At 41.4% G+C, this 16094-nt stretch overlaps 1 protein-coding gene across 4 annotated transcripts in view; it reads right to left on the bottom strand.

The window, feature by feature from the left end:
• The window catches only part of TULP4 (TUB like protein 4), a 147212-nt gene that overhangs the window by 41265 nt on the left and 89853 nt on the right, over positions 1-16094 (bottom strand). For 3 of the 4 annotated variants that reach the window (XM_087817714.1, XM_016200695.2, XM_016200694.2), the window contains exons 3-4: positions 15888-16016; positions 9702-9863 (exon numbers count right to left, since the gene is read on the bottom strand). In XM_087817714.1, coding sequence (XP_087673840.1) covers positions 9702-9863; positions 15888-16016 — 291 coding nt within the window. The remainder of the gene's footprint in view (positions 1-9701; positions 9864-15887; positions 16017-16094) is intronic. The other variant, XM_087817716.1, reaches the window with a different exon arrangement.

Genomic DNA, 16094 nt, shown 5'->3' with positions numbered 1-16094 from the left:
CTGTGAGTTAAGTACCAGCACTGTGGAATGTGCTGAGGCTGGCCCTAGGGAACACCCCTCAGGTCCCCAGGTCTGGAAGCACACACTCAGGGCTGTGCTGGGGGATGGGACTGGCACAGGGCAGAGCTAGAGCACATGCAGGGAGAGGAAGGCGGGTGGGGGGTGAGCAGCATAAGAGCCTCTCACAGAGCTTGGCAGCTCCCTGACAGTGGTGCCATCCAGCTGGATGTCATGAGGGGAACCTGGGGCCTGGGAAGTAGGCCCTCCCAGGGAACATGCTGGTATCTTCTGCTCTGTGTGGTGGGCCCTGGTGGTCTCTGCATTTGCTGCCATTAAAACTTTCTATCCTTCCTGGCCGGCCGTGGCTCAGTGGTTGAGCATTGACCTAGGATCCAGGAGATGGTTGAGCATTGACCTAGGATCCAGTCAGGGCACATACCCGGGTTGTGGGCTCGATCCCCAGTCAGGGGTGTGCAGGAGGCAGCCAATCAATAACTTTCTCATTGTTGGTTTCTATCTCTCTCTCCTCCTCTCTCTGAAATCAATAAAGATATATTTAAAAACAAAAAATCATCTTTCTATCTTTTGCATCTACTGAGATTTATCTACCCCTGGGCAACTCATTGTGACAACCAAGCAAACTATTTCCATTTTACAGACGCAGAAACAACCTGAGAGGGATCAAGTTGGTAAAGGTGTTAAGTGGTCAAGCCAGGACTGTCTGACTAGAAAGGCCAGGATTTAATAAGGTTTTTTACATCCTTGCCTCTTTTAGCTTTTAAGAGAGTATGACACTAAGCTTGGGGGAAAAGACTATTCACAGCTGTACCCCTGTCACCTAAAAGAGTTTTGGGTACATGGTGGACACTCGATAATTATTTTGGCTGAACCCCACTGTAAGGCAAACATCATGGGTGGCAGAGGGTTTTCTTCACCTCCTTTCCACATCCACACCCATTTGTCCAAGTATGTTCCGAAGAGCAGCTCTGTACCTTGGTGCTGTCTGAAGGGGCCTTTTATCAGTTATGACTTTTGTTTTTAGTGATGATAGCTCATTAGCAAACAGTTCCTCTCCACAAGGACACAGGAAGGTCTCTTACTCCTCCCTGTGGGTACCCACCATCTTCTATTGGGGCAATCATCACTACTCTCAGTCTTTAATGTGAGATTATTTGATTTCTGATTCCCACATTAGACTGTAAGCTTCTGAGGACTGGACCATGCCTGCTCTGCTCACCACTATCTCCCCAGGGCCTGTCATTTGTGAAGGGACAGAGGAAATTCCTTAGCACTGAAGCGTCTTTTAAGTAACACACTTTTTTTTCATTTTAGAGAAACAGATCCCAGACAATAGGACAGACACCTAATTCCCGAATAAAGGACGTTGACTTAATGAGTTACCAGTGCTCAATACTACATTAAGGCAAAAAGGAACAAAAAACTACCCTCCCCCACTCTCCCAATTCCCTACCAATTAACCAGTTCCAACCACAGCTCTCTTGGGAAGATAATACACTTTAACATTTGAGAGAAGGAAAAACCAGAACATCAGTCTAGCTGTCAAGCAATGGAGGGAGTTACTGTTTTTGGAGCAGATAGCTGAGGAACACTGATGCAACATGAAATCAGGTTTTAAAAAACCTCCTCTATTACAAGTTCTTTTCATGCTTAATCACTCCAGTGAGATAAAACTTATGTGAGCCATGGACTTGAAGAGAACAGGACGGAGAGCTTAATAATGAGCACGCCCAAGGCAAGCGCTCGTCGCTGTGGCTTCCACCCCCTTCTTCTGGAGCGCTCTCTAGGGAGGTGCTGCTGGCCCCTCCTCCTGGGCTGTCTCCTCTTCCAGGCTTGGTTCTCTCTCTAGATCACAGTCATGTCCACAGCTTCAAGGATCCCACTCACAGTAGGTCCCTGTCCAGGCCTCTCCCTAAACTCTGGATTCACACATTCAACTGTCTAACCTGCCACCTGGGATGTGTCAAAGGGCCTTCAGAGTCAACACGTTCCAGATGAAATGTGTGATCTCGTCCTTCCTCAACCAATACATACATAGGCAGGTCCTCTCCCAGAGAAGACCATGCCGTGGCTGGTGTTTTATCTCTAATGTCCAGGACAGTGTCTGCCAATATAACAAGTGCTCAGACATCATGTGTGAAAGGTTTAGGGACCCACCACTCAGAATTAATCTCACTCTAACCACAGACCCCACAGCACTCTGAACCTGGCTCTGTTTTGCATGTCTGTCCCATTAAATCATGAGCTTCTCAAGGACAGATCTGCACCCGAGTTACTCACATGTTTCCTGTCACGAGTGGATGCTCAGTGACTATTAGTAAATGAGTTTCTGCCCAAAGTTTGGCCTTTGAGCAGGTTTTCCTACAAATGAAGGGAGAACTTCTTTAAGCTATAAACCAATGCCTCCAACAACACTTCTAATTATGAATTGATGATGAAATGATTTAAATTTGTCTATTTTTCCTGCAGTTTTTTCTGCTAGACTGCAGGCTTCACACATGGGCTGAGGACAAATGCCCTCTATAATGTGGACACAAGAACCAACAAACTGGTAGAAACCTGAGGGTCCTCAGGCCATATCACTTCAAGGGCTATCTCTTATTGCAGGGCAGTTTTTAATATCAATGAAATTTTAAAATAATTATAGTACTCATATAAAATCTCAATTTTAATGTATTCCATTCTAAACTATTTTTAGATGTAATTATTTTAAAGTATAAATCAATTACCAGTAATTTAAAGTGAACCAAGCCATAAACGAAAGGGGGTAGGAAGAGGGTATACAATCATCCAAAAGATTTATGTTCTGGAAGCAGTGACGCTATGTCATCAGTGCCCTTATCTTTGGACACTGGTACTCATCTGAATTCTTGAATAAAGGCCATATTTAGAAAATTTCTGCTGCTTCTATAAATGTTCACCTCTCTTGCAGCGGAGCTGAACTAGCAGTACTGAAACTGTTTCCAAAAGAATTTACGTTTTCCCCATTTATTTGTTTTTGTGATTTAAAGCTGGGGGAACGGATAACAAAGTGATTACAAATTCCTACTCTGTGACTTCAGCCCCACTGGTGGCAAATGTCTACATGAGCCACTGTGGATAGGGGAATGAAGGGACAAGCTGTGATGTCCCTCTACTCTTTAGAAGGAAACTTCTGTTCTGAGATGCCACTGAAGTAAAACATTTTCTTAAAAGATCTCCCTTTTGGGTTTCAGAATACTGGTCTTCAAATGTGCTTCAAGGCCAGATTTGTGTATTTTGCAACTAAAGAAAATAGTCACTGAAATCAAGACAGTTGTAAATGACAGAATTGCTCAGTTGATTAATAGATTACTCCCTTGTTTAGAGAAAAAGATAAATGTAATTTCACAGTTGACTATAACAATCATTTCTAAAACAGATGTTTTAAGATTTACTGTGATAAATACAGGAAAGATATCTCACCCATAATATCTGTAATAAAAAAATATGTATCTCTGGCTAAACGTATAATTTTGAAGCTGTTTCATCTATTCACTGTTGAAAAGACCACTTATAAACTAACCTATAAAGATGAGAGACTGTCCTATGTCTAAAGAATTTCAGAGAAGGAGATATTCCAGCTGCCTCAAATTTAATGTTAAATAATTCCCATTGCTAGAACATTCTTCCCCAAATCTTTCAGGCTCCATTTTTAAGTTTATTCACCTTTCTAAAACACCCACACAAGATTTCTGGAGGAGGAGGGGAATGTCCTGACTACAGGGATAATTAAAATTCACATTTAATTAGAATATCTCCAGAAGGATACACAAGTAAGTGGGAACACCAATTACCCCAGGAGAACAGAAGTGGGTGGTTTGGGGATAGCGGAAAAAAGGGGCCTTTTCATCATATATCCTTCTGAACATTTAGAATTTTATACCATGTGAATGCACTACTAAAATATATATATTTAAGTATACTGTGAATAAGGTAGAAAGAAATGTTTCAGGAATATAGCTCTCTCAGGTCTTCGGAGCAGGGTGAAATGCCCAGGGGAGCCATGCACCATGCAGTCTGGGGGTGAATGTGCACCTTTAATTTGGGTGGGAGATGCTAAGTGATGCTGGAATCTCACAGCCTGTTTGGTGCAGACAGTCCAAGCCTGATGGGGGAACACCCTTTCCTTTGCAAAGGATTCAGGACTAGGAGTTGGCTGGCTGGGGAGTCTCGCTCTATTTTGACTCCTAACTACTTTCATCATTTTAAATTGGTCATCTACCTCCCTGACTGTTGGTCTCCTCTGTCAGCTAAAAAAATTATATTAGATGAGCTCTAAAATCCTTTCCTGTTTCCCAATACTACACATATTTAAAATGCATCTGAATATATTTCTCAATATATGAAAATAGTAATTTCTTTCTGTGGCTACTGATGAATTTCTTCAACAAAATGGGTAGGAGGAAATGATTTCCTGGTCTGCAGAGAGTAAAAGGCTTCTGACTCGCCAGTAACTGTTAGGGTACACAGTGATGGTAGCAGACCCAACAGTACTGTGAATGGTGTCAAAGATAAACAAAGCCAGACACTAGTTAGAGGTCAGGACAGGTTTTAACGAGAAATAACTACTCCAACAGGGGAGGGAGTCGAGCATAAACTGAACTCAACTTCCATCTGTGCAGAGGTGATCGACTGGGCATTTTACAGAGGGAATGATGGAGTAGGAAGTGGGGAGATGGATTCAATAAGTCAGGAAGTGGAAATTCACAAAAAGCAGGAGGTGGGGTTTGCCAATGTGATTAGGCTATCTGGGTGTGCTAACTGGTTCTCGTCAGTTAGGGACCTGCCCTTCTACAGAGCCTGGGAGACAGGGGTCCAGGTGTTGTCCGGAACACAGAGTAAATTCCTTTGGCAGCCTTGAGTTTACCCAGGCAAGAACTTAATTGGGTTGCAGTTGTCATCCCTAGCAACACAGCCTTGAGCTGACAGAACTATGATAGTGTTTATTCAAGTGTGTCTGTCTGTCTCTCTCTCTGTACATGAAATCATTTGTGATGAGAATCTAGTTTTCTAGGCCAAGGCTGAGGCCTATTCAAGAAGAGGGCTCAGCAGGGGCTGCCTAGAATTTAGTCAGAAGTATGTCTATCACTGGTAGTAGCACATGTCACCTGCCTTCAGTGTGAAACAGGATGTATTTCAATGCCAAGTGTAGGGTCGTCGGAGCAGAAATGCATTGGTGGTTCAGAAATACCACCCAAGTAAGCTCAATTCCGGAGTTTAGCCATTTGGACAAACACTGGCATTCATGCAAGGGTTCTACGTCAACACCAAGGTCATTATCATGCTGTGGTTTTAATAAAAGCATATGAAGAAAATATAATACTAAATTAACAAGAAATTGACTTTAAAATAAGTTTAGTTTCCCCCTCCCATATATTACACTGTTTTTATTGTGATAAGAACACTTAATGTGAGATATACACTCTTAAATTTTCAAGTGGACAAATACAGTGCTGGTAACTACAGGCACTAAGTTGTACAGCAGGCCTCTAGAACATAATAATATTGTATAACTGAAACTTTAAACCCACCAAACGGCAACTCCCTGTTTCCCCTCCCTCCATTCCAGGGCAACCATCCTTCCACTCTCTGCTTCTATGAACTGCATTATTTTAGATTCCTCATATAAGAGGGATCATGCAGTATCTGACCTTCAGTGACTGGATTATTTCATTTAGCATAATGTCCTCAAGGTTTATCTACATATTGTTCAGCTTTCCTTTTTAAGGCTGAAACATATTCCATTGTGTATATATACACCGCATATTACTTATACTTTTGGTGTAAGACAAGGGTCCAGTTTCATTCTTTTTCCTGATCGTGCCTAGTTTTCCTAGCACCGTTTGTTAAAGAGACTCTCCTTTCCCACTGTGTGTTCTTGGCACCCTTGCTGACGACCATCTGGCTGTATACACACGGGCTACTTCCATGCTTCTCTATACTGCTCTGTTGGTCCCTGTCTGTATCACGCCAATACTGTGCTGTTGTGAAAGTGCAGCTTTGTCACGTATTTTGGAATTGGGACGCAGGACTGCTCCCCAGCGTTGTTCTTTGGTTATTCCTAGCCCTTTGTGCTTTCATTTAAATTTTAGGATCTTTTTGTATTTATGTAAAAAAATGCCACTGGGATTTTATATGGATTGCATTGAATTCCATAGATCACTTTTAGTAGTATGAATGTTTTAACAATTTAAGTCTTCCAATCTATGAGCACAAGATGCCATTCCATTTATCTGTGTCTTCTTTAATTTCTTTCATCAACATCATGTACTTTTCAGTGTGTAAGTCTTTCACCTCCTTGGTTAAGTTTAATCTTAAGTACTTTATTATTTTTTTATGTTATTATAAATGGAATTTTCTTAATTTCCTTTCCAGATAGTTCACTGTTACTGTACAGAAATGCCACTAATTTTTGTATCCTGCAACTTTACTGAATTCATTAATTCTAACGTGTGTGCGCGCGCTCTTTACGGTTTTCTACACCTAAGATCATGTCATTTGCAAACACATACAGTTTGACCTCTCCCTTTCCTATCTGAACGCCTTCTCTTTCTTTTTCTTGCCTCACTGCTTTGGCGAAGACTTCCAGGACTATGTGGACTAGAAACGGAGAGAGTGGGCATCTTTATCTTGTTCCTGACAATAGAGGAAAAGCTTTTAGTTTTTCACCGCTAAGCATGATATTAGCTACAGGATTTTCATATATGGCTTTGATTATGTTCAAGTCTTTTCTTTCTATTCTTAGTGTGTTGAGAGTTTTCATCAAGAAAGGGTTTTGAATTCTGTTAAATGCTTTTCTGCATCTACTGAGATGATCTGTTCTTATGCTATCTTCTGTTAGTGCAGCATATCACAATTCACTTTCATATGCTGAATGTCCTTGCATCCCAGGGATCAAACCCACTTGATGACTGTGTACGATTCTTCTCACATGCAGTTGCGTTCAGCGTGCTAGCATTTTTTTTTCTTTTTAATCCTCATCTGAGATATTTTTTCCATTGCTTTTCAGAGTGGCCGCCTCCCTCGCACTCCGATTGGGGCAGGGATCAAGCCTGCAGCTGAGGTACCTGCCCCTGGCCAAAATCGAATCCAAGACCCTTCAGTCCGAGGGCTGATGTTCCAACCACTGAGCCAAACAGGCTAGGGCGGTATGCTAGTCTTATGCTGAGGATTTTTGCACTTATGTTCATCAGGGACATTGGTAATTGTTTTGTTCCTATACTGTCTTTGTCTGGCTTTGGTACTGGGGTGATGCTGGCCTCATAAAATGAATTTGGAAGTGTTTCTTTCTCTTCGAGTTTTTGGGAGAGATTGAGAATAGTGTTAATTCTTCTTTAAATGTTTGGTAGAATTCACCAGTGAAGCCATCTGATCCTGGCGTTTTCTTTGTTGAGAGGTTTTTGATTACTAGCTCAATCTCCTTACTAATTATAGGTCTGTTCAGATTTTCTATTTCTTCATGATTCAGTCTTGGTAGGTTCTATTATCTAGGAATTTATCTGTTTAACCTAGATTATCCAATTTGGTAGTATGTAATTGTTCATAGTAGTCTCCAATGATGCTTACAATTTCTGTGACATTGGTTATTATGTCTCCTTTATTTCTGATTTTTTTTTAGTCTAGCTAAAGGTTTTTCAATTTTGTTGTTCTTTTCAAAAATCCCAACTCTTAGTTTTGTTGACTTTTATCTATTGTTTTTCTATTTTACATCTCATTCTATTTCTGCTCTGTTGTTTCTTCTTTCTACTAATGTTGGGCTAGGTTTGTTCTTTTTCTAGTTCTTTGAGATGGAAAGTTGCATTGTTTGAGATCTTTTTTGTCCTTTATATTGTAGGTGTTATTGCTATAAATTCCCCCCTTAGTACTACTTTTGCTATACCCCTTCAGATTCGGTATGTGCTGTTTTCCTTTTGTCTCAGTTTTTCTAACTTCCCTTTTGACTTCTTCAACCCTTCAGTTAAGCAAAAAAATTTAATTTCTACATGTTTGTGAATTTTACAGTATCCCTTCCACTAATCATTTCTAGTTTCATTCCATTCTGACTGAAAAGAGTACTTGGTATGATTTCAGTCTTCTTAAATGTATTAATGCTTGTGACCCAACATGTGCTCTATCATGGAGAACGTTCCTCTGCTCTTTTCTTTTTTTTCCATAAAAATATATCTTTATTGATTTCAGAGAGAGGAAAGGAGAGGGAGAGAGACAGATAGAAACATCAATGATGAGAGAATCATCAATCGGCTGCCTAGCTTGCAACCCGGGCATGTGCCCTGACTGAGAATCGAACACGGATCACCTGGATCCTAAGTCGATGCTCAACCGCTGAACCATGCCCAGCAGGGCTCCTCTGCTCTTGAGAAGAACACATATGCTGCTTCTGTCAGGTGGAATGTTCAATGTGTTTGTTAGGTCTATTTGGTTTATACTGTTATTAAAGCCCACTGCTTATGGATTTTTGTGTCAGAATGTTCTACACATTACTGAAAGTGGGGTACTGAAGTCTCCTACCATTACTGTATTGCTCTGAATTTCTCCTTCCAGTTCTGTGAAAGCTTGCTTCATATATTTAGCATTTTATATATTTGGATGCTATAATGTTATATGCATATATATATAATTTTATTAGATTATACATTACGAAAGTAGAACATTAAAAACATTTTTGAAATTACGTTTGAAAAAATGACCCAGAGGCTCACCACCATAAAATCACAACCTGCTCGTGGCATTTGGATTCACTTCCTTCCAGTTATTTACACTACAGAGACAGGTTTCTTTTGGGTGTTTATGATGTGGTAATCGCACCACATATACCACTTCGAATCCTGACTTTTCCCCTTAACATTAGATCATAAGAGCTCTTCCATATTATTACACCATCTTTGTAACCACAATCTACAACTTATGGAACTACTATGTAATACTTTAAGGGTTATACCACAGTTTACTTAACCACCATATTTTCAGACAAAGTAGGCTATTGCCATATTTTTGCTATCATAAAGAATACTTCAATAAAGAACTGTTATTTTCTTCCTTTTGTTTCTTTTAGATAAAGTCCTAAAGTATATTACCAGGCCAAAGTGGGTGATAACTTTTAAGACTTTTCACATACTCTACACCAAAATGCTTCCTCAAACATCTAATACACATTGTTACTAGCAATGAACGAGAATGCTTATTTGATTGTACTCTTATCAATAATCAGTAAAATCATCTGTATCATTTACTACTTTTACTAATAAGTGAAAATATATCCTCACTATGCTATTTTGCATTTCCCCCCCGAGAATACTTTTCCACCATATGATTACTGACTAGTTGAAGTTCTTTTGTAAATATTATTTATGTCCATTATCCAGTTATCAGTTGGCTATGGAGATTTAAAACTAAATTTGTGTCAACATTTTCTGCAATTAAAATGTTAACCCAATGTTTACTGCATTGGTGGGAAATACTATTTCTCCAATCTATGGTTTCAAATTTTTGTTTTAATATTTACCTGGACACTGGCATTGTCCTTTTCCTTTGTGATTCTTTATAAGTCTTTGGAGCCAACTCACCTAGGCCCACCCCTTCTTCCCTGTGTGATAATATTTAACTCATTTCCTCCCCAGCTCTAATGGTTTTAACATTACATACTCATATTCAAGAGGCATTACCTGTTGGTCATCAGGAGTCCATATGCCACATGTGATCTGACTTTCCAAGTTGATCTCAGATGACCAGTGTCTTTGTCCACTGACAGACCCAACCAGGACAAACCCATCTCGATATGAAATAAGTGCTTGAGTCCCATCATGGCTCCAAGTGAAATCACTCACCTTTGAGACACACACAGAGAAAAGTGGTCAATTTGTAATCTTAAAGGGAAAGAGCTTTCATCAAAGACTAGCTAGCCATTAGCCTTTGGCTAAGATCAAGATGGCTTTTAAGAAAATATAGCCCAGCTGGGTGTGGCTCAGCGGTTGAGCATCGACCTAGGATCCAGGAGACTGGGATTCGATTCCCGGTCAGGGCACATGCCTGGGTTGCGGGCTCACAGCCAATCAATGATGACTCTCTAATCATTGATGTTTCAACTCTCTCTCTCCCTCTCCCTTCCTCTCTCTGAAATCAATAAAGATACACTTAAAAAAAGAAAGAAAACAATATAAATATATATACGTATTATAATGATATTATATAAAAGACATCATCTGAAAAGCATGTGTCAGTGTGGTGCTGAGTGCTTCACCCGAGTTAATAAACCTAGTAAAGACCACCTGTGGGAGGTATTATCATGCCTGTTTTACAGAGACAATAGGCACAGACCAGATAACCAAAATGGACAAGACCTTTTGTAGACATATGGTCTCATTTCTCTTTAGTAAACACCTAAAAGTAGAATTGCTGGTTCATATGGTAATTGTATGTTTGTGTAAGAAACTACCAAACTGTTTTCCAAAGTGGTAACACCATTTTACACACCCCCGTCAGCAGCATATGAGAGCACTAGCAGGTCCACACCTCACCAACACCTGGTGTGGCTGGTCTTTTTATTTTAGCTATCCTAGTAGCTGCGTAGCAGGATGACATTGTGTTTTAATTTGCATTTCCCCAATGGCTAGTATGTTGAACATGATTTCACTTGTTTATTGATCATTTGCACATCATCTTTTGGGATATGCATGTTCAAGTCCCTTGCCATATATATGTATTCATATTCACCTACTCATATATGTCAAGAAGCTGGCCTTCTTATTGTGTGGTAAAAATTCTAAATATAATCCTTTATCAGAAATGTGTGTGGCAAATAATTTCTCCTACTCTGTGGTTTGCCTTTTCATTTTCTTAGTGGTATCTTTCAAAGGGTAAAACTTTTAACTTTTCATGAAGTCCAATAAACTCTGCAATAAAATTTGGAAGTCCTTTTATTTTGCAAAAAATAATGCTTTTATTTACATGTATTTTAACTCATTTATCTTGGGAAATACTTGTACTAAAAGGAAGAACAACTTAATAGAGGGTTAAAAAGTACAGTCAGTGAAAAGAATCTTGCCCAAACACACACCACCAACCTTACAGTCACAAAAAATAGTAACATAGAATGTTTACATGGATTAATTGGGTTAATTAGGTCAGCAAAGAGTGATAAGAATATATCACAACTGAAAAACAGAAACGGGGGGGGGGGGGGAGCTCAGTACCAAATGCTGTAAAGAAAACAGGTAGAAAGCCCCCTCCACTGGCTGTCTTTCAGTTGCAGAGGGTTACAGTGTTCTTGCTTCACTAGCGAGTGTTCTCAGACATGGATTAATTGAAGCTGAGCAAGCAGCCTGGATGACTCACTGCCTGAGGCAGTTCTTTCGTTTTTTTGTTTTAATGTATCTTTATTGATTTCAGAGAGAAGAAGGGAGAGGGAGAGTGATAGAAACATCAATGATGAGAGAGTCATTGATCGGCTGCCTCCTGCACGGCCCCCACTGGAGATCGAGCCCACTACCCAGGCATGTGCCCTGACAGGGAATCGAACCTCAATCTCCTGGATCCTAGGTTGATGTTCAACCGATGAGCCAAGCCAGCTGGGCCTGAGGTAGCTTTTATCAGACCATCCTTGGTGACTAATTCTGTAAAACTATGCACGCACCATTCCAGACTCAATTTTGAAACAAATGACTCAATCATTTCCTAAAAAAGAAATTGTTAAAGCATCATTTAGCTTTTGTGAGATGTTTGATTGTTTTGCCTCAATGAAGGGCATGCTATATAACAAGGATCACCTACCATTTCTTCTAAAAAGTATTATTTTTCTCTGAGCAGATTTCAAGGACATTCCTATTCCAAGTTACAAAACTGTTCCTCCTCCCACAAGATACTGTTTCAGGTGTAGACAGCCACTGCTCCTTTAACCAGTGACTCATCACTACCAGAATGTGAAGTTCTTTACTCAGATAAAATCTAACTTCAATACAATTAAAAGCAATCAAACCCCCCTGCGCTTAATGACGACAACTAATCGATGGGTTCTGATATGTGTAGAATCAGAGTTTCCAAAAAGTAAAATTATATAAAAATATAAATCAGATCACAAGATATAATGATTACTTTAGTAGAGCCTAGGCAGCACAGGAATTTGTGAGATTCTAGGTGCTTCCAGATGTTCTAAGGTCCATGTAAGCTCATTCACTTCCAGGTCTGAATTCATTCTTCCTTTCTTTTCTCTAACATGCCATTTGCACCAAACTCTAAATGACAAGAAAAGCTGAGGAATATGGTGGTGGTAGAGACCACACAGCTGCTATATGGACATGACAGAAGGATCCCCCCTTGGACAGGCTGCCAGTCAGAAAAAAGTGATATGGCAATAGCTCTACTTGGCGGCTGAGGCTGGAGCTCTTTCGTATAATGTTGAGCTTTAACAAATAGCCAGAAGGGTTTATTCAGGAACCACAAAAAACTGGAATTAGGGACACAGCGCTAAGGCCGAGCCACAAGAACAGCGCAACAAAGGAGAGAGACGCGCTCCGGGCTCCGGAGGGGCCGTTGTAAACAGATTCCACTGGAGGAACAGAGTTCCAAGTGCAGTGACTTCTCATTGGCTGAGCTGTGGCAGCCTCTCATTGGCTGAGCTGTGGCAGCCTCCCATCGGCTGAGCTGTTACTGGGCGAGGAGGAACCTTTCCTTCCTCCCGCAAGGTAGTCACGTGGTATCACCTGCTGTGGGAGACGCAGGTGCCTCTTCCTGTGGGGTCGGCCCTGCGCTTGCGTGAGACACCCGGGAAAGTTCTCGCCTCCAGGCTGCATTTTAAAGGAGGTGCTGTTTATTACTTTTCACATTTCCCCCTATTGATCAAGATCTTTCTTCAAAAGCATTGCTGATCAAGAGTCAGGTTTTTCCAGATTCAGTGGCCTTTTGTCTCTTGATGCCAAGAAGCACCTTTCCTGGGTGTTCTGTGCCCTGTCAGAGGGGAAGTACACAGACTGGCAACCTACTGTGGTCACATGTGAGTAACGAGGAGAAGTAGAAGGGAGCTCTCACCCATCTTTCATCTAAAGTCTGTATCTTAGAGTAGAGAGTGGCAAAGGTACATTCAAAACTGAAAGAACTAAATAAGCACTGAGGAGTCACAATGCAGGAATAAAAACATAATGCAATTAAACAGTATTGTTACCTCCAAAAAAATGTTTGGAACAATGTATCTTATCAGTATACTATGAATTTCTGCTAAAAGAGAAAACAGTTCCTTGCCGGGGAATTAGACAGCGTTATAGAGCGTTCTGGATTCAACCTGGGTTCAATTCTGGCTTTAACACCCTTGAACTTTTGTGCAAGTTACTGAACCTCCCCGACCCCCCTCCCCATTAACTGAGAATAACATCTTCTTAAAGGGTTCCTGTGGAGACTGAGAGATAACACCTGAAAAAGCCAAGCCCTGAGTTGGCATTCATAGCCCCCTTTTGCTTTATTTTTCTGGGTAACACTTTAAAAACCTCTTGCCACCCAACTGAAAATACGTCTCACCTGACCACTGGGCCTTCCTAGGGAAAAGAGCTCACACTTTGGTAGACAGGAGAATTATAGCACTTTAGACCCTTATGGACAAATTCAGAGAAGTCTCTACTTTACAGAAAGCCATGAAGAGTTGCAGCCTCAAAGCCCGAGGCTACTCTTTGGAGATGACATTATGGATACTATTTCAGGGCAGGCAGGCTCTGTGCTCAGGTACTATGAGTTAATAGCCACTCATAATTCTATAGAGACTCTTAACAACTGTGGAGACTATCATATGCAGACAGTGCTATAAGCACTTTCCATATTTAGTCTTATTTAGTTACAGTGATCCTCTGAGGCAGGTATCATTAGAATCCCCATTGCAGAAGAGGAAACTGAGGCACAGATAAGTATTTCCCATTAAGAAGTTATCGAGTGAGATTTGTGGCATGTGTGGTCTGACTCCAAAGATCATGCTCTTGACCACGACATCCCCCCGTGACATGAACTTCTCGTAGTCACAGAGATTTCCATATCTGCAGCTCCATTCGGAAGTCTAATTAGTCACCGGGTAGGTTCTACCTCTTCTTTTTCACCCTATGGAGGTATGCAAGAAACTGGTATTTGTTACCAGTGAGATGACAAGACCTCAGTTCTTGTCTTCTTGAAGGAAAGATTTCAGTCAAGAGACAAAGTACAGCAAAGCCAGCAAGAATTTATTGTCTGCAGCAAAAACATTCAGGACAGTGAAATAAGGAAGGGCATAGAAGCAGCAACAGGAGAGCCTAGGCTGAGTTGCTTTGGCTCACTGGGAAGTCAGAGAAAAGTGGGCCTTAGAGACAGGTTCAGGGGGTTAAGCCCAGGATGAGCTGCCACTGCCCACTGCTCTCTTGGCTGCGAGTCTCTCGTGGGGGAAAAAATGGGGGAAGGGAATGGCTTGGGCATGGTATCTCTCTTTCCCTCCCTCCCTCTCTCTCAGGAGGGATCTTAAAGGAGGTCTCAAGGGAGGATCTCAATAGTATATTCAGCTTTCCAGGTGTGCTCTTTCAGGGTCCTGGTCTCCATTGATTGGCTGGCACCAGGGCAGGGGGTCATTAGTTAACGCAGCTGGTCCTGAGGCGGCCAGGGCGCCACTTGTCTGGTTTTGCTGCTTTTCTGGGCCTGGAGCTGAAATACAGCTAAGGCCTAGGTGTTATCCTTAAGGAGAAAAGGTCAGGGGTCTAAATCGCATGGCAAGCGATATGCTACAGGAGGAAAGGTCACCCTGGGGGCGAGGTCCTTGTTTTCTCAGTTTTGTCTTTTGCTAGGCATCTGGGGCTTTTCCCCCTGCTGACCTTTTGTACCTGGCCCATCACCCTTGCTCCACTCCTGTCTGTCTAACTGCCTACTACAATCTGGCCTTTTCAGAGTCAGACAAATTATTACATTTAGCTTACCAAATAAATAACTCACAAAGGAAATTTGATTTTTACCCAGAAGTAGACTTGTCTTCTGTGATGACATCTTATAAAGATCCTCTAATAAGGATCTGCTAACAATATCTTCGCCCCTTGCAATTTTATGTCACTTCACTATCTCTATCTTTCAAACTTGGGGAGCTCACAGGGAAACCATCCTAGGAGAGATGAATAGTCTAAGAAATGCCCCATCAACACAGGTCCCCTGAGGATTCAGTTCTGAAGCCCTAGTTTTGTTAAATCCCTGGGATGGGACATGTGTCCTTACATACAGGAGAAGAGGAGCTCCATCCAGCCCATCGTCACGTGGGAGGACAAGCAGAGCTATCCCATGAGCCAGAAGAATCTATGGAGTGGGTTTCAAAAATAGCACAGCTCAGCAGGGCATCCCTGGAGCAATTGTTTTCCTCTGAGAGAGACAAATTTGTATCAGAAAGGAAGAGCTGAGGGAGGAACAGGTGGCCATGCTAACTGCAACCTGATAGAAAAAAGTGTTAAAAACTCAGCATGGTGAGTGGGCTGTGAGAGGCATCACGTGGCGCCCCCTGTGAGAGAGCCAGGAAGATTACAACACAGGGAAAATACCTTGTGAAAGAGAGCAAAAAAGTGATATGCTAGAAGTACTTCAGAGGATCCAAATTTAACATGCAATCACAACACTGAATATAAAAATTATTTCACAGATCTAATTAGAGCTCTAAAGCCTGGAGCGTTCTCATAAGAGTAGCAAAGTTGAAGAGAAGTATGATCTTTCTCTTTTTATCTAGTGATATACTCATGAAGCATGACAAGTAGGGTTCTAGTTTCATTTATTTCTACTCCACCTATTTCTGGAAAGAGTTTTCATTTGCCCTGGAACACACGGTCTGTGCTGTGTTTCCAGCAGTCTTTCCCTGGAAGAGGTTCCAGCCCACTCACCTGAGCCCCTCGGTCGTTGACCAGTTCCACAGACCATCTTCCTTCATACTGAATCCACACAAATATCCCTCCATCTGCGTCACACGTGGCCAGCTTCTGGTATGGCTCATTCCACCTTACCAGCACAACCTAGAAAACAACCAAGAAGATATTTACCACGGGAATGAACCAGTGGGCCAGGATTATGCCGACAAGGAGATTCAACTT

This window comes from Miniopterus natalensis, chromosome 5 (genome assembly GCF_054644295.1).
Source record: "Miniopterus natalensis isolate mMinNat1 chromosome 5, mMinNat1.hap1, whole genome shotgun sequence".
Lineage (NCBI taxonomy): Eukaryota > Metazoa > Chordata > Mammalia > Chiroptera > Miniopteridae > Miniopterus > Miniopterus natalensis.
Note: the sequence above shows the minus strand (reverse complement) of the source record. Positions and strands in the feature narration are given on the sequence as shown.